At 37.2% G+C, this 17953-nt stretch overlaps 1 protein-coding gene across 2 annotated transcripts; it reads right to left on the bottom strand.

The window, feature by feature from the left end:
* Positions 1–1711: 1711 nt before the first annotated feature.
* On the bottom strand, positions 1712–14046 carry LOC113666175 (uncharacterized). Of its 2 annotated transcripts, none has more exons than XM_027181934.2 (5): positions 13582–14046; positions 8280–8923; positions 7679–7932; positions 3529–7356; positions 1712–3165 (listed from the first exon to the last, which is right to left on the bottom strand). In XM_027181934.2, exons 1-4 carry the CDS (start codon positions 13741–13743, stop codon positions 3533–3535), a joined length of 4884 nt encoding a protein of 1627 aa, XP_027037735.2. In that variant the 5' UTR covers positions 13744–14046; the 3' UTR covers positions 1712–3165; positions 3529–3532. The 2 variants fall into 2 exon arrangements, with proteins under 2 accessions (XP_027037735.2, XP_089057099.1); XM_089200973.1 differs by having other exon boundaries at positions 8277–8923.
* Between the last annotated feature and the right edge of the window lie 3907 nt (positions 14047–17953).

Consider the following 17953-nt stretch of genomic DNA (forward strand, 5'->3'; position numbering starts at 1 on the left):
CAAAATGGAGCTATTTGCTGGCACCATTTGACGTGGAGGGGTTAGTCATTGCAAAGGTTCTTAGCTGAACTAGGAAATACTGTGTAGACTCCAGAACCAAATGTTTGAGTTCAAAATATTTCAGTAGGCCTTGATTCACCAAGAGGACTGAAAGAGCAAGCTCAACTGAGGATAGTGGTATTCTGTTCCCCCTTTAGTATGTGCTCCCTCCCTTACTGTCAAGAACATCAGTATCATGTTATAAAATTAGCCACCTGTCGGCAAAGTAGTAATTTGGACACTATGACCTGCATCACACTCTGACCCACTAAAGCTTAAAAAAGGCACATAACCCAACATGTCATGGCACATGGAGGTTTGAAGTCAAGGTAAGTTATTGCACAGAAAAACAAAAATAAGAAACCCAATTAAATTAACTTCAAGTCAGCTAGTTAAGTCCAGTTCTTCAGAATTCCTTATGTGAAGCTAGTCCGTGAAGAAATGATCACACCATGTTCACATCCTCCAACTTCTGTTGTGGTTGTCCCTTTGAACAGTTCAACACTGCAGTATCACTTTTCTTTCAAAAGTCTGATTAGTTATCCAGGCAAGACTTGGTTCAAGGCTTCAGTGTCATTCAGAAACCGAAGAAATGATGGACTGATCATGAAACATCAACCTAAAATAGAACCACATACAATAAAGGAATATAATTTTGTACAAGGTAAATAAATTCACTGAGTTAATCCTAAGCATGAGCTGAATGACATCCTAAGTCAGTTCTGAGTCCAAGTCAAATTTAAGTGTGTGTTAATCCCAGTAACTAAGTTCCAAGGCCAAGTCAAATTCAAGCGCAAGTTAAGGAAAACTCCAAGAAGATTTTCATTACTGACAGACACTGAACCATAGACACTGGATATTCCAATTGATGTACTCTTTAAAGACATAGATTCTTAAGTGCCCCCATTAATAAGCACTTGATTGGTCTTTCTTGCAAGTAATTTTACTACTTTTTGTTGCTTCCAGTTACCCCTGATTTGATGGAAAGGGAGGTTCCACAGTTACTAGCATGAGCTGCTTCACTCAATTTTCCTTTTGTTACATTAATTTTTGTAACTAACTCTCCTTCAAGTGTTAGAAAGTGTTAGGATTGTCCATAATGGGTATCTCTGCATGTGTTTCATGGAGTGAAAACTTATCTCTCTAACAAGGTATCTGGCTACAAATTTTTTGTTAATTCAACTCATAGCTCTGGAGTGACCTAGTCTTAGGATTGACCTCATCAGCCGATACAACCTTTTCTAGAGCAATGTGTAATTTTCACCATTTTTACACCCAAAAATTGCTCTATGCAAATGTTTTCCACCTACATCACTTATCCTCTTAGAGAGGTAAATAAGTCTTACTTTCATGTCTCCTCAAGGATATCCATTTTTTAAACAGATTGAAGCCAGGGGTATGAACATCCTTCCCACTTATTTAAGCCTATGACTGAAGTTTGCAAAAATTATCACCAATTCCTTTATTTTCATCAATACACCATGGCATGCTCTATAGATGCAACAACCTTCAGTTTCATGAGAAAATGAATTCAACATTTTCTGTTCCTTCAATTAATCATAGCATAAAAGCTCACCCCTTCTCAACAAATTTTCAACTATCAAATTTTTTGGAAACATTCAAAAGGCAGAGGGTCACAATCACACAAACACCAAAAACAAAACAAAACCAGTTCCAAACTTATTGATTTATTACATAATTTCAGAATGGAGGCAAAACATAAAATCTGTTGTTCATGACTATTCAACAAGTATACTAAGTTTTAGAGCCATACTGTAATCATAGTAATGACTAGGTAACAAAGAAGAGGTGAACTTAATTTTATCTTTGTTTGTCGAATAAAATGTTTAACTTAAGCTTTCCAGGATACTTCTAAGAAAAAGTGCTAGACAAAACTACCTTTGGTTGAGAGTGTTAAGGACAGGTGTAAAAGCAGTACATATGGGTTACTATTTATAACAGGCAGGTTGGATACACACCCAGAATTTTCCTCCATCCCCAAAAACAGTCTGATAAGTACAATAATGAGTCAAAACCTTGTAGTCGGTTTGGTGCAAAGCAACCCCAGTTTAAAATTACACTTTTCAGATTACACAACACTTGAGAGAATAATTACCCAGAATGGAGAATTTCAGAGTACATTTGTTGGTTGTGATCTTGTCTACTGAATACAACCACCCTCCTATAAAAACAACAGAAGGCCAATTTATGTCCAGCAATCTAATTAAGTTTTTTTTTTTGCACTCCAAGATATCAGCCAGCTTATCCAAAAATTTAACCTTTTAAATCACCTTTTTATTCACCAAATACTGGGAATCTTCAGACAAACAAAACTATTATCACTGGAAATAATCAAGTACTAGTACCTCACATGCCTTTCTACAGAATGAGGTGTTCTTGACAGTACAAATATTCTCATAGAGAAAATCATTTGAAACCTACTTCACACAATTCTTGATGCTGAATCAATGTGGGATGATTATTTTCTAAGAATGACCAACAAATCCACAATAGGTCTATCTCTTTTTCAATGACCGCAAGTAAACAACCATTATGTTGAAAGCTCTGGATGACCTTAATTAATAACAAGTTAAACACTGATGGTAAGTCTTAAGAATAAATAATCCCTGCCTGTGGCTTTAAATTCCACTTGGACATTTTCTTCCATATATGAGGCTCTTTGATAGATTGAAATATATTAAGTTTTCCATATTATAAAAAAGTGAAAAGAGACACTTTTTATCAACCTGTTAGTGGTGAAAACCAAGGGGGATAACCTCCTTTCCTGAAATGCTTCAAAGTATTTTTTAAAATAAATACATTTATGTAAAAATATGAATAGAAAAGGGCCTGAGAAAACAATATTCATCTGACAAGCATCAATCTCCATTTCCTTACAAAAGTTATATTTAATTTAGGAACACCAGCTAACACTACAATCTACAAGTCTCTATAATTTTCTTAAGAATTCATATCCATTTTTCACAACTCACACTAGATGTAGTTAAATATGCACCATTAGTAATGTCTGTTTTTCTTTCCTGGCAAAAAAAACAAATGAAAATATTTTCCAGTTGCATCTCTGGCCTCATGTAGTGTCTTGTTGCCATCTGTATTACAAAAAGTCTACAACACAAAAACAAAAACAGATGTAAGCATGGAGATTGGTTTTAAACAATGCAAAACACTAGAGCCTCATTACAGTCCCATTTTAACAAAATTAGTCATTCACACTGTGGGAGACAAAAAAGGAATCCAACTTTATTCAACCAAACTAATCAATGCTTTGGACCAAAGCAACCAAAAATTATGCATAATTTATATGGAAACCACTATTTTTCTGTAGTTAGATAGGTCAATTTTGTGTAAAAGAACCTGGTAATTTATCCAAAGTTATAAAATTACAAAAACTTGCCCCAAACAACAAATTAACTCAAAAAAGGAGCAAGAATAACAGAGGAGAAAAAAATTAAAAAGTGCTTACTATACCGTGTTAAAATCGCCGTGGAATTTTTTGTGTTGTTGATGGATCATCATCTGGAGGTCTTTTAGCAGCTTTCACCTTGGTGTCCTTTATGACAGATTGTAATAGTGAAGACTTTAAGCGGATATAGAGCTCTATATGTTTCATTCCTTTTATATGTAAGTTTTTAGCTGTCAGTGTATTAAAGTGACACTGGCAAAGTTTACAGTAGAAATTTGCTGTCCCACTTCCATGGACTCGTATCACATATTCTGTACCAACTGCATCTTTAGGTTGTGAAGACAAAATGGCCTCTTCCATTTCACGATAGCGTTGTGCCTCAGACTGAGCACTTACTGTAGCTATTTGGTCTGGACTCTCCTCTTGTTTATCAACTGATTGGGCAGATTGGACAGATGAAGAAGATGCACTACTTTTTTGAAGTACACCTGTTGTGTGTGCTGACTGTCTTTTCATTTGAGAAAGGCGTTCACTGACTAGTTTTGTCCCTTTTCCATCGTTTGCAAGTTGCTTGCTCTTTTTGAGGATAGACTTAAGTGGTTTGCTTTGTTGAACATCCTTCACAGCTGGAGCAGTAGCCATGTCTTCTTTTAATGTTGGAGGCTCTTCATGATGTGCAGATGTTACTAGCTTCCCTTGTTGCTGAGATTCCAAGCCATCTTCAACATGGTAGCCTTCCTCATGGACAGGACCTTCCTCCATGTACTGTTGCTCTGTTGCCAACTGGTGATCATATCCTTCACTTGTACTACAGCCCTCTTCAGGCAAAACCTCAGCCCCCTCAACAATATACCCTTGTGCACCAGCATCATATTCTTGAGAGTACTCAGTGCCCCATTCACACTCAGTTCCATGATAACCTTCCTGGTACTCCTCTTGCCAATGTCCCTCTATTTCACCCTGATTCCAAGCTTCCTCATCATGGTAAACTGCCCCTTCCTCATAATGCTGCCACACACCACTTTCTTCAGCATACTGATAGTCACCTTCAGTGAAGGTACCACCCTGCTCTGGATCAAAACCATGCCCATCTGTTCCACCCTCTGCATACTCTCCCTGGTATTCCTGGTACTCCTCACCTTCAACAGGGTAATAGAGTCCATCCTCCCCAAGGTAATATTCCCCTTCATATCCACCATAAACTTCCCCTTCTGCACCTTCCTGTGGATATTCACCTTCAAACCACTCCTGATTGTCTCCTAGATCACCAGTCTGACAGTCGCCCTCTTCAATGTAGGAATAGTACTCTTGCCCATAACCTTCACCCTCTGCTCCTTCTTCATAATAGTAGTTGTTAGGGTCATCACCCTCTGCATGCTCTGATGGCCACACCTGGCTGGGATTCTCACTTTCCTGATACATAGTGGTATAGTCTTGATCACCAACAGCACTTTCAGTGTATCCTTCATAAAATGTACCTTCATTAGGAAACAACATTTCAGTACAAGGGACATCACTACTGATGCTATGTTGTCCTTCATTAGTCAATGTATAACCATGCTGTTGCTCATTTAGCCATTGTGATCCTTCTTTTGGAAGGATCTTCCTCTCTTGTGCAATATCTGCTCCTTCTGAAACAGGAACAGAAATTAGATTGTTCCTGACTTTTCCTTTACCATACTTTGCTTTTTCTCTTTTAGCATAGTGCACTGCAATTGCATTGGTATCAAAACCTACTGATGAGGAAACCTCTACAATCCGTTCATCAGAGTGACCTTTCTGTGATATGCAAGAAGAAGAATCATCTTGGCCAGAAGTACCACTACATACTGATTCATCACCTGATTCTTCACTATCCCTGTTGTGCTTTCTTTTCTTGGCTTTCTTCTTTGCCTTCTTTGCCTTTACTTTCTCTTTTTCTTTTTTCTTCTGTTTTCCAGGTGGTGACTTGGAGGACCTTTTTCCTTCATCCAAAAGTTTTTCCTCACCTATGTCTTTCTTGGAATCAGGCCTCTTTTTAACTTGATCAATTGTTATCTTAAGAGTATTGAGCTCTATCTTTGAACCTAATTTCTCATCAGGAACTTTATCCTTTCTGTTCTTCACTTCATTTACAATCTTCACCTCACGAACTGGAGACTCTCCATTTTTATTTGTAATTTTTGGTGACTCTTTTTCCTTGTCTCGTTTGAAAATTACCTCTCTCACATTGTCTGTCTTTTTCTTTCCTTCCCTCTTGACATCTTTGAAATCTTTACCTTGTTGTTCTTTGATCCCCTTTTCTTCTTTAACAACAGGCACATTCTTCCCACTGTGTCTCTCTCTAGTTTTTATATCTTTCTTCTCCTCTTTATTGTTTAACTGTGACCCTTCCCTCAGAGTTTTAAAGTCAAATGTACCCTGAGAGTCTTCCTTTCCCTTTTCAAGAGCAGTTTTGATTGTTTTTTGCTCAAACCATTTGTCCTCATCTTTGATGTTTACTTTTGGCTTTCCCTTTACAGTCTTTGCATCAAATTTACAATCAGGACCTTCAGTTTTCTTCTCACCAAAAGACCTGGAATATTTTTGTTCAAGCTGCTTTTCCATAGTTTTTATATCATTTTTCAACTTCTCCACTGATTTAACTGTACTCTTTTTTTTCTTCTCATAACTGTGCATCTTATGTTTATGACGTCTTTTCCTGTCACCGTCACCTTTCCCTGACAGACTGTCAAGACTAACACTGCACCAACTGGAACTTGTACTGCAACTGTGACTGCTAGAGGTGCTGCAAAAACTGCTGCTTCGGCTTCTACTTCTTTTTTCTTTACTTCTTTCATTCCTCCTTTTTTTGTCTCGTTTTGGACTGTTTGGAGACCTGGAAGATCTTCGAAATTTGCTTCCCACAGGGGAGACAGATCTACTTCTTCGGAATATGTTTCTGACCGTAGCACCTACCGGCGGCTGATTGACTCCTCTACCTCTTCCACGCACTGCCGATCCTCTTCCTCTTAAACTCATAGTGCCTCTTCCTTTATTACTATTAATACTTCCCCTACCCTTTGCACCCCTTCCTCTGCTTCGAGGACTGAATGAAGTACCTCTTCCACCCTTCTTGGTTTGCAAATTTCCTCTACCACTAGGTTTAAAGCCTCCTCTACCACTGTTGCTGTTTGAATGCATGCTACCCTGTTCTGCACTCTGCTGCTTAGTGCCTTTTGAAGTACCTTTTCCTGTGGATTGTTTTACATTACTGTCCAAACTTAACCAATTCTGGTTTGTAAATTTCCCCTTGGAAGGAGGTCTGACCTCTCTTTTTGAGCCACTTATGCTACTCCCAAGGTCTTTGGTAAAATCATCTCCCTCAGAACTTCTGCTGCGTGACCTTGATATTTCTTTTGTGTTCCTTGGATAGTAACCACTTTTGTGTGGAAATGAAGATGGGTCATCCAGTCCTTTACCTTTGCCAACTTCCACATTCTTAACATTTTTACCAACTGGTGTTTGCAACTGCCTTGGCAAAAATCCAGATGGAGACAGAGGTTTTTGCCTTGAATTCAGCATGGATGAGGCCGAACCTTTCAAAGTCTTTTGGCTGAAAACTGTGTGTGATGTTGAAGTGCTACTTTTAAAAGACTGAGCTACCATTTTTGAATTGCCTTTTTGTCTACTGCTGTCTGCCTTGTGGTCTTCATACTCAAAAATGTTCTTTGACATATACTCTTCACCAGCTTTAGATTTTGATAGGTTGCTGCTGTTGGAATGCTTTCCTGAGTAGTTCCTCTGTGTCTGCGTAATGCTTCGGCTGTCCATAGTCCTACCATATGATTCTGATCCATGGTCATTTAGAGCATCCAAGGATGGTTTCCACCTTTCAGGTGCCTTTGAAACATCAAAGTTTGGATTTTCCCAACCTAATAACATGAAATAGATACTATTAAGCATGCTGCATTTGATCTTCAGCTACTTTCATGCTTAATTCCTTGTTTCGAAAAAGGTCAATAAATCAAGATAAACAGACTGTATTGCTGCAAAAAAGAGGCACTACTTGTTAAAAATTAGCATGCAAATAGCATGATAGGTCCAGAAAAGCAGTAAATTATATATAAGGACAAGTATCACTGGAAATTTCCCAATAGTACATGTATTGCTCACTTCTATAATTTGTCCAGCATAAAACCTCACCACTTATCAAAAAAGTTTCCCAATGTTCAATGGGATGATAATTACTTGTACCTCTCTCCTTATCTTGGCCTTCTGATTGCAATCCAAAGAATGGCCTTCCCAGCTCAAAGCCAGTTTTGTACTTCTGAGTTACCTTTCGAGCAAGCTCTGATATTGGAAGGTCTCTCAAAGCATCAGTGCTCAAACTTGATAACTCAAGTGCTGATGACTCTTTGTAAGTGTCCAACCATACTTCTGCATTTCTATCATTCAGACTTCCATGTTTGGTCCTGCCATATCTTGATTCCCTGTGGTCTCTGTCATCACTGGGGCCCAAAGAGAAAACAAAATCAAATTTATTAAGAGAGATGGGACAAAAAAGGTACAAGAGATGGTTTAAAGAGGAAATTATAACAACTTTTAGGGCAAAAATTTAATTTGAGGTAAGCTACACAAGCCACTTGAGAAAACAGAAAAAGAAAACAGGAAGATACTTTTCATCTAGCAGTTTTGATACTCAAGATAATGGTAATTGTTCATAGAAAAATTCCAAATTTCATTTATACATGTGTGATCTTTAAACCCCAATGTTGTTAAATAGCTGATCTGATCTGTTCCAAACCTTTACCCATTATCATATCTTCCTCATCTAACCCTTATACTACACTGCTACCTGGTTCTTAAAGAGTCCCTGGGTTCTCTACAGTCACTTCCTTTCACACTGTCATCATAGGGACCTTTTTTTCTTTGATGGTCATCATCTCTGTAATCTGCACTGAAACCTGAATCAAAAACATCTTCACTGTTGTCCTCCCATCTACTCTTTTGGAACTGTTTCAGCACACTTCTTAGATCAACATCTTCATCCATGCATTGACTGCTTGGGTTTAAACTTTTACTATGACTGCATTTAGTTGTTGTGTCTTCTCGAATTCTCCAATTCGAAGACAACAACTCATCATCAGGACTGTGGCTTCTTTTCCTTTGTGAGTCATTTTTGTCTGTTCTTCTGTGTTGCCAGTCTTTACTGTTGCTAGAATCTGTTCGTTTAGAGTTTGAATCACTGTATAAACTGTGCGAATCTTCTGAAAATACATCAATAATTGGTCCTCTGCTTTGACCTCTTGAGAAGCCACTTCCAATTACTTTCCCAAATGTTCCAAATTTGTCTCTGTCATGCTGAGACGGGACATCTCTTGAAATCTCCTTCTGTAAGTTACTCAGCAAAGGATTCCTTTTTCTGTCATAAAGGCTCCCTGTTTCCATGTCCTTCAACTTGTCTAACATCTGCAAAGTACTGAAGTTAGCTTGACTTCCCTGAAAAAATAAGTAGATTTCAAAAGTATTTTAGATTTCAGTTTTGTGCTGAACTGGAGATTAAATTGTATAAATGTGTAAAGGATATCAGTGGAATGAAGAAACCATGCAGTCAAGCTTCATCACTTTTTTCTTGTTTTCTTTGGTCAATTCGCAAGATCTGGCTGCATATGCAAACCACACCTTGGGTCAAGATTGAAATTCTTTTTGAAATATCTTTTAAGTTATTTTTCTGTTCAGTACCAAACCGGAACTTTGTTACAGGTATCACCTTTTAAGCCTTTGTAAGGCAATCTCCATACCAAACATAAATTTTACAAAGCAACAAAAAGTTGTTTAAACAAAGACAAATGATGTAACTTAAGGGGCACATGAACATCAAAATTCTAAATATAAAACATCAAGGATATGAAGAAGAAGATGGCCTTCTTTTAAGGTACTCTTACAGCCACAGTACATGTTGCCAAAGTGTACCCATGAGAAGTAATCTATGTTTTTCACTTAAGGGAAAGGCGGAAGAAATCACCTTGAAAATCACTTGAAAGGTAATCTATATGTAATCTATGACCAGTAAGCATTCCCCTCTCATTACTGCTGTTTTGTTATTGTTTGGTTTTTTTTTTTTTACATACTTTCAATTGAGTGTAATTTATCTTTTTTTCCTGACCTTTCCCTTCATTTTTATATATTATGAATTGCATTTAAAAAAACAACATGAGCTTGAAGACAAGGAGGAGAGAATGCAGCAAAGTATTTGAATACTATATCAACCTTGCACGATACACCTCTTGATATTAGATGCTAAAGTTAAAGATAATATACTGCCAATTGCCCAGTTAGGATGCAACTCCAGAGGTATCTCTGGAAACTTTGGTGCAAACTCAGTAAGAGAGAAACACATTTTGACCAAAAACCCCAAAAGGTTCATTGGTATAGCCACTGATTTAGAGTAGACAATTAAGTCTGACCTTTTGCTGGAGAAACTGAAACATACAATATATATGTTTAGTTAGTGTCAAGAAAAGAAGGAGATTAACTTGCATATCAGTACTCTCTCAATGTCTCATATTCGAACCTAACTTAATGCAGCACTCACAAAAAGACAGTTCTGCTTGATCACCACCAAGAAAGGTTGCATGTCAAACTTCCTGTACACAACTATTAGAATTATAAAACAATGTTGGAAGAGGTTTCCAAGCTCAGATCAGAAAAAAACATCAAAAAATAAAGCTAATAGATAAGCACCACATAAACTGGCCATATGAGCCCTATAGCTAAAAGAGTACATGATATTTTCAACATGGAGAGCTACTGATGTAGGCACATGTTGGTATCTTCCTTGTGCCTGGACAACAGGATTTCATTGGATCACTAAATTCATTAAAAATGTTGATTATCAGGCAGGAGATTTGTTGAGGAGAAAACTGTCCCCAAAGGCTTGATTTTTTCCTATACATCTACCATTTTAGACCAGAAAATAATTCATGTATATTTTCTACTGAGTTTCTTTTTTGCTGTGGTGCAAATGGCCACTTATGAGCACACAAGTAGCCAATATTGTTTCAGGATTTAAGATTCTCACCTGCTGAAATGCTTCAGAAAAATTAATGACTAGTTAATAACCGAATGTGAGGGCCATAGAGGGGGAATACTGGCCCAAACAAACTTGTTTACTTTCAATTTGCCAGCCTTTATGCCAGCCTTTATCCCGCCCTTGTTAGAACCAATCAGAATGCTCTAATTTACTTAACCCCATAACTCCCAAGATCTGATTAGTACATGTAATTCTCCCCTTCAGCTGCTACAAATATCCATGAAAATTAGTTATGAGAATTTGGTGTCAGATCAAGACAACAACCTCTACCTGATAAGTTTGAATATTCTCATAAGCTGTTTGCTTGATAACATAAGGATATTAGTGGAAGAATTTTCATATTGATCACTTGTGAGAGTTAAAGGGTTAAAGACTACCTTGCTATATAAGAAATAGTAACTATTTTCATCCAACTATTACCATACCAACATGAACAAGGTCAGTCTGATCCATACTAAAACAATTTTAAAAACCAACTTTAATACATTACCTTGTAAAGTATGTTACACAGATGACAGCCAATGAAATCATTGCTACAGGTGTAGTTGGAGTCCTGGAACTGGATTTCTTGTTTACTTGGCTGTCACATTTGGTTCCTTGAACACCATGAGCATCAATATATATATATATATCTATAACCACATCTTCTTTCATGTTTTGCTGAATATATATATATATATATAACCACATCTTCTTTCATGTTTTGCCGAAAAAAAAAATGCTCTTCTGAAATAGCTCATATTCATTGTTTTAACACTTTGACAGCCTTTCTTCTTCGCAATATCAAAATTTATACCATGATGTATCATGCATATGACATTCTTAGAATGCGTGAGAAAGATGAGTCAATTTCTTTGTACATGTACTGGCTTATTGCTGTCAGAACAATACTTAGCTCTAAACTGCACAGAGGTATTGTTCATATGTAATTAAAAATGAATTTAGTTATTTGTGGGGAGCCACATTTTAAATATTTACCCATTGGCAAGTAAGAGGTCATTGGTCTGATACCTGAAGATGACAGAATTTTCTCGGAATTTTTCATTACCTTCAAAAACATTTTGAGTTATTCTTTTTTTAAACCAAAGATTTGAAATATTACATAATGTATTTACATAAATAAGCCCCTACCCTCTTATAAGCATTCTTCCCCCACAACCAATCCACCCCCTTGGTCATAGTGTCAAACAAGCACCTCCCCCCCCCCCCCAAAATAAGCATGGAAAATCTGTCTCTACTGTCACTTTGTTTATAACATTTTAAGCTTCCACTATGTACAGCAGACATTACATTTTCCTTTGTCATTTTGACACCCAAACATAAAAGGGTAAGTTGACTTGATAACTTGACTTGTGCATGTATGTATATACTGAATATAAGTGTGATTGTATGAATTTATGTTTACTCGGTCAGCCACTTCCCCACAGGAATTTTCAGGGCCAATATCAACAAACTGAAACTTTGCCAAGAAACACAATGTTTAAAAACCCCAACTGGGAGGAGACAGACCAGTTGGCCACATACAAAGTACAGTCAAGGAGTTGAACTTGGGACAACTGACAACAAATTTAGCAGAGTACCAGATGGTATATACCTTCAAGCTTTTTTCTATAATTTCTCAAAATATTGAGAGGGATTATTAGGGAAACTTGGTATTTCTTTTTCTTTTTTTTGATGCAAACAAAATAAAAACAGAGAAACAAAATCACAAAGAAAGTGAATTTCATTGATATAGCTGACATTGAAGAGGCCTTGGCCAACTAACTCACTATTGTTCAGTTTCTGAACTATACAAAAGTCCAGTGTTCTCCCCTATTTTAAGCACAACAGGTAAAATAAATTATCAAACCAGTAGAGCAATCCTTGTACCTGTTGAATTTTCAAGAATTGCAATTGATTTCAGGTAGTAATAAGAGGTGCTACAGGCAGCAAATTTTACTGGTTACCACTTGAAAAGGAGAACACGAAAGATTTTCGCGCATCACAAATCTAATAGCTTTCATTTTCCTACTAGCGTAATCAATCTAAGTTTGAAATATGAGCATACAATAATTGGGCTTTATACACTATTATTTAATTTGGAAAATCAGATGTTGGGATTTAAACTAAACTATAGTTGCAGAAGAATTTTTCTGGAAGGAAAAGCTGTACACATCTTTCACTGTGGAAGACTCAATCCCACAATGCTTTTGGTTGCAAAGTTGTTACATTCTTGGTTGTGTTTTTTTAAAGGTAAGCTCTGTTTCAGTTTCCTTCAATACAGAAAAAAAAACCAAAGAAATATGCTTGGACGGAGACTGCATTACAGATCAATAATTACCCCATGATTTCCCCAAATACCTCTGTCTTGCTTACACTTTAGAGGATACTTATATAAATAGTAGGGTGGCAGTTTAGCTGAAACATCAAATTTTCAGAACTAGCTAGGAAGGGAGAGTATTATAGTTACTTTTGGAGAATAAGCTTGAGATCTGACAAGCTAAATTAAGGCTGAAGGATGTAGAGAAGGTTAAACACCCTCCGAGAAAGTTGATATGTTTTTCATGACTTTGGTTCCAAGCAAGCTTGGGGTGAACTTCAGAAAAAATTAGATTGGATATTTTTTGGCACGAGGAATAAATGTTAAGTTATGATGTCTACATTTTCATGAAGAATACATGTGGGAGAATGTTCAGACTTCGAGTAATCAACTTCATGCAGTAGTGTTCAGACTTCACTGACTGAGACAACGATAGAAGAAGGCTACAATTTCAGGGGAAACAGATTCTATTTAAGATCACCTTCCATTAAGTGGTCATAGATGTATAAAAGGTATTGATATGGATGTCAGGGTAAAACTTAGGAGTATAAAGCTGCTAAATACGCAGCAGAGAAGGTTGTGTTGTGGAGGTACATGAAGTCAAAACAAATCGTTTCCTGTGATAACGATGTTATGACCCAGTCTAACATTTACCACATACCAATCATCATTTAATACTTAAAAATCCCTTCGTAAAAAGATGTCTCAGTGATTTATTTCAAAAGTTAAAAGAGGACTTTACTCATTACGAATTTGTTTACTTACCAGATTATTGTCGTTGTTCGACCAAAATGGAGTCTTACTACGGCTATTGCCATCATCACGACCTCTCGCTTCTCTACTGGAACTGTCTTGGCGAAACTTGGATGAGTCGCGCTCTCTGGGCCTTCGAGTGACGGTGTAATCGATGGTTTTTTTACGATTCATGAGGCAGCTGGGCTGGTATCAAACGATTAAAACAGCTCAATTTTGGCACATGGCAGACGTATCGGACACATGCACAGCTATTTCGAGTGGTCTTGTGAATAACGAGAATCGATTGAACACCGATTTGTCCGTATCCTAAGTGAAGACAATGGACTAAGAAACACACACTTCAAAATCTACCAATAATCAGTGTTATAAACATCCGCAGGGGCATGAAAAGCGATTTTTAGGGCTGATGCCTCTCTCCCACTTTCCATAATCCGAAGTGCATTGTAGATGAGAACGCGCAGAGTCTGGAGCGAGAAAGAGCTGCGGTGCTGCGTCAGCAGAAATCACTTTCTGAAGGAGCTTAGATACCAGGCTCAATTAGGTAACCAAGCCTTCTGATGATTTGTTTCCAATTCTATACTCACCTCCCCCGACTGGTTGAAGTGCGATGGATGGGGACAGGGAAGGGAACATTTTTGTTACTTGCGCGAGAAAAAACAAATGGGAAGTTATCTGTTAACCCTATGTTTTCTGTCATTTTCGCGTGAAAGAATATTACCTTATCTCGCTGCGCTCCGTTCAAATACGAATCTTCTGCCTTTGGCTAAAATACGCTTTCTTCGAGAATTCTAAACTCTACTCACGGTTAAATGGAACCGAAGGGAATTTTAAACCTAGAAAATACTTGCTTCTGAATAGTGTCTTAGCTCTGCTCTCGGTGACGTTTTTCCGAAGGACCCGCTAGATTGCAGAACAATCGCAAGAAGTGCACCTCGTCGAGTACAGGTCTCGAAAATGTATTCAATGTTAAAAGAAATCCTAGCAGGCAAAAAAAATTGACCTTTCGGTGAACTACGTAACTGAACCAAGTACTTTTTTTAACGGACCACAAAATTCGTCGTAAGTGTAGAAATCCGCTTATTTATTCTTGACATAAAGCTTATCTCGACTTAATAAAGCAGTTGGTATCAATCATATGAAAATACGTATTTGACAACTTGATAATCTTGTTAAAACGTCATAGGAAGTTGTACCTTTAAAGAAGCTACGTGTAAAATCTGTAAGGCCTTTTCACTCTTTATAGCGGTAAATTTATATTAACCTTGGAAGCTTTGCACGTCTTAGTCATTTGCTTGATAATTTTTTGGCGCTGTTGTGTTGAGCATCCATCTGAAGTGTGCGTGTATGAGTGCTCAGGGTGCAAAGAGTGAAAACGGTACGCAAACCTAATAATTTCGACCCCTCCACCCCTCCCAGCTCCACCCTCTACAAAAATGAGTAGTTTCTGGACCATATTGACTTGAAATTTTACACTTGGTAATTCCTAAATTGACTGATGCCTGACACAAGAGAAAATTATTTTCATATCATATCTGTGCACCACTGAGGCCTTGCATTAAAAAAAGGCTATTCTGGTATGTTCCAATGATGACTTTGGGTCAGATGCATTTGCAACAAAGGATGGAAAAAAAAAAGAATTATTATTATTATTAACATTATTATCATTATTATTATTGTTTTACATACTCTTAACCAAATTTGAAACTTTACCACTCCCCTCCCCCAAAGAAGCTACATGTAAACAATATAGGGCCTTTTTTAAAGTCCTCACAGTTTAATGCCTCAAGGCTTGCTGGTTTGGCAGTCAGTGGAAAAGTAATAAAAGAAATACATTCTGTTGGATTTAAATGATTATAATTAAGATTTAAATATCAATTCCAACTGAGCAATGACTCACGATACAGAAAACAAGACATTGATTGCATTATATTAGGTGGCTTGATCCAAATGAGCCAAGAAAGCTTTTTTTTATTCTGTACCTAGTCATAAAAAAGCCCCATATTCTGTAATTGTAAGTCATAAAGTGAAATTCAGTACTCTTACTATATTCAATAGACCTTACTGCAGTTTTCAACACCACCTTGATGGGTTGGTAGGCAGGTATGACCTTGCAGTATTTGTATGAGAATCCAGTGTCAAATAATCTTTGTGAATTATATTAGGTGGCTTGATGCAAATGAGCCAAGAAAGCATTTTTTTTGTTTGGTACCTAATATTGACTCAGCTTTGTGTAATCAGATTAATTGTTGCTAAGTGCATTATTTCATGACAACGTACTTCAACAAGTAAGGTATACTTATAGTATATACCACAAAAGCAAATTACTTCTGGTGTTATCGCTAATTGAGATATCAGATCAAGAAAGTATAAGGTTATTAATAAAGAGTTAAATTTTAGCTGTAAGCTTTTCGAGTTATTGATTTGACAATTTACTGTACGTTGTAAAATTACAAAAGGAAACACTAAATTTAGGATGTAAAACACTAAAATACTTACTTACCTTCCAGTCTCAAAAAGTTTTCTTCTTTGCTGCTTTAAAAATTTGAGCTTGTGTTTACTACTCGCCGAAGTTCCTTGTATTCTCTAGTGTGACAAAAAAGGTCACGCAAGCAAGAAAAGGCTTGGGCACAAATTTAATAGGCTTGGCTACTGAGTTGAGCCTGGTTTCTAAGCTCCTTCAGAAAGTGAACCAAGTGATCCCAAAAAAAAATTCTGAGCTGCGTCAGTATCAATCGGTAGATAATTTCGGTTTTATCAACTGAGTTGATAATCCAAATTGACCACCGTAAAGAGTTTCAAAGCTGACCTTTCGAGCGTTAGCACCTCGTCAAAGCTAAAGCGCAAAGGACTAACGCTCGAAACGTCAGCTTTGAAACTTTTTGCAGAGGCAATATTTAAACTATCAACTCACTTGATAAATCCAAAATTATCCTACTCTCTCTTCTTAGCCTGTATATTTTATACGAACGGAGGCCTGGAACTTGTCTCCGTTGGCCTGTAAAACGCGAAAATATTACACTGGCTATTCTACGTCCTTGTAACATCATGTAAGGAGTCAGCATAAAGACTTGACGATGACGATGACGAAAGTTGAAACTGTGGTACTGCGTTGGTGAGGGTGTTTTACAAGATGATTTAGTTTTATCAACTGAGTTGATATTGTAAACTTGCCACCGTAAAGAGCTTTTAAAGCTGAAGTTTCGAGCACGGCCCTTTGTCAGAGTGAATACAGGAACTGTGGGTTGTGTGTGGTTTGTAAACTGATGGATAAAGTTATTCTATAGGTGGGAACTTGGTAACGTGAAAAACACAAGGAAAAAGGTAGTTGAATGAAAAGTTTTCGCCGATACCGTGGGGGAAAAAAATTATATTTTTGTTCTAGGGTTTTGCAGCTTCCCGAACGGGAACATTCACGGCCTTTCTTAAAAAGGCCGTGAAAGGCCGATTGTGGAATCCATACTAGTTTTATCTTATCTAACTTGCTTCACAATCGCCCGACAAGATCTTTATGCGATTCTTACTGCCCTGTCAGCGTTGACTGTGTTCGTGTCTTTAAGCCGATTCGTGAACAGGTGAAATAGTTGATCAAGCCTTTTCACAAGCTAACACTGTAGTTTGACAACTGATTTTGTGCTACTCAGTTGAGGTATTCTTTTCCCTTGTCAGTATCACAATCTTATTTTGCATGCACATATCATTTTCGTGAACCTCGTTCCCAGAATCCTTCCTCTCCCCGACTCTAATTTACGACCTACGACTTTTAAACACTCCTACACCTAATCTCGGACTGCGAACTTTTGAAACCCGGCTGTTTCATTCATCAATACCTACGCGTAAACCTTCGATCTTCCTTTTTTTCTGTTTCGACTTTAAAATGCTATTTTCAACATCCGCCGCCTTAGAAGGTACAACTTGCTTCTTAAACAGGAATATAAAATCAAAACATAAGAGCATTTTAATCTAAAAAAGTGAGGCGTCGCAATAACCGAGATAAGGGGAAATCTACTTTTCAAGTTCAAAAGATTAACTAAGATTTAACACTTCAAACCCCTAAGAGTTACTAGCATAATTTCTCCACACAGTACACCCCTGAATCAAACATTAAGGTCAGCAGAGTAAAGGAAATGATCTTAAAACGAAATGAAATGAAATTGTCTGGATTGTCAAACATATCGTTTTCGTCAACATCACAGGGTATACATAAAGAACAGTATGGAGAATATGCAGCCACATTGGATTGTAAAGGGTTAAAAAAATAAGGTAACAATTCGCATACAGCAGAGAGAGGAAGGGAATTTATTACTTATGTTTTTTTATACAATTATAAAAAAAAATAACTCCGCTAGCGTTTCGAGTGGTATACATGTAGCTCGCACCGATC

Source organism: Pocillopora damicornis, chromosome 3 (genome assembly GCF_964200805.1).
Source record: "Pocillopora damicornis chromosome 3, jaPocDami1.2, whole genome shotgun sequence".
In the NCBI taxonomy this organism is placed as follows: domain Eukaryota; kingdom Metazoa; phylum Cnidaria; class Anthozoa; order Scleractinia; family Pocilloporidae; genus Pocillopora; species Pocillopora damicornis.

What these genes read in the sequence shown, in the direction of transcription:
- LOC113666175 (XM_089200973.1), bottom strand. Translation starts at nt 13,743, where the DNA reads ATGAATCGTAAAAAAACCATCGATTACACCGTCACTCGAAGGCCCAGA. An exon ending in GACTCTTTAAGAACCAGGTA is followed by an intron (nt 7,933 to 8,276) that starts GCAGTGTAGTAT and finishes TTTGGGCCCCAG; the next exon opens with TGATGACAGAGACCACAGGG. An exon ending in AGGCCAAGATAAGGAGAGAG is followed by an intron (nt 7,357 to 7,678) that starts GTACAAGTAATT and finishes TCATGTTATTAG; the next exon opens with GTTGGGAAAATCCAAACTTT.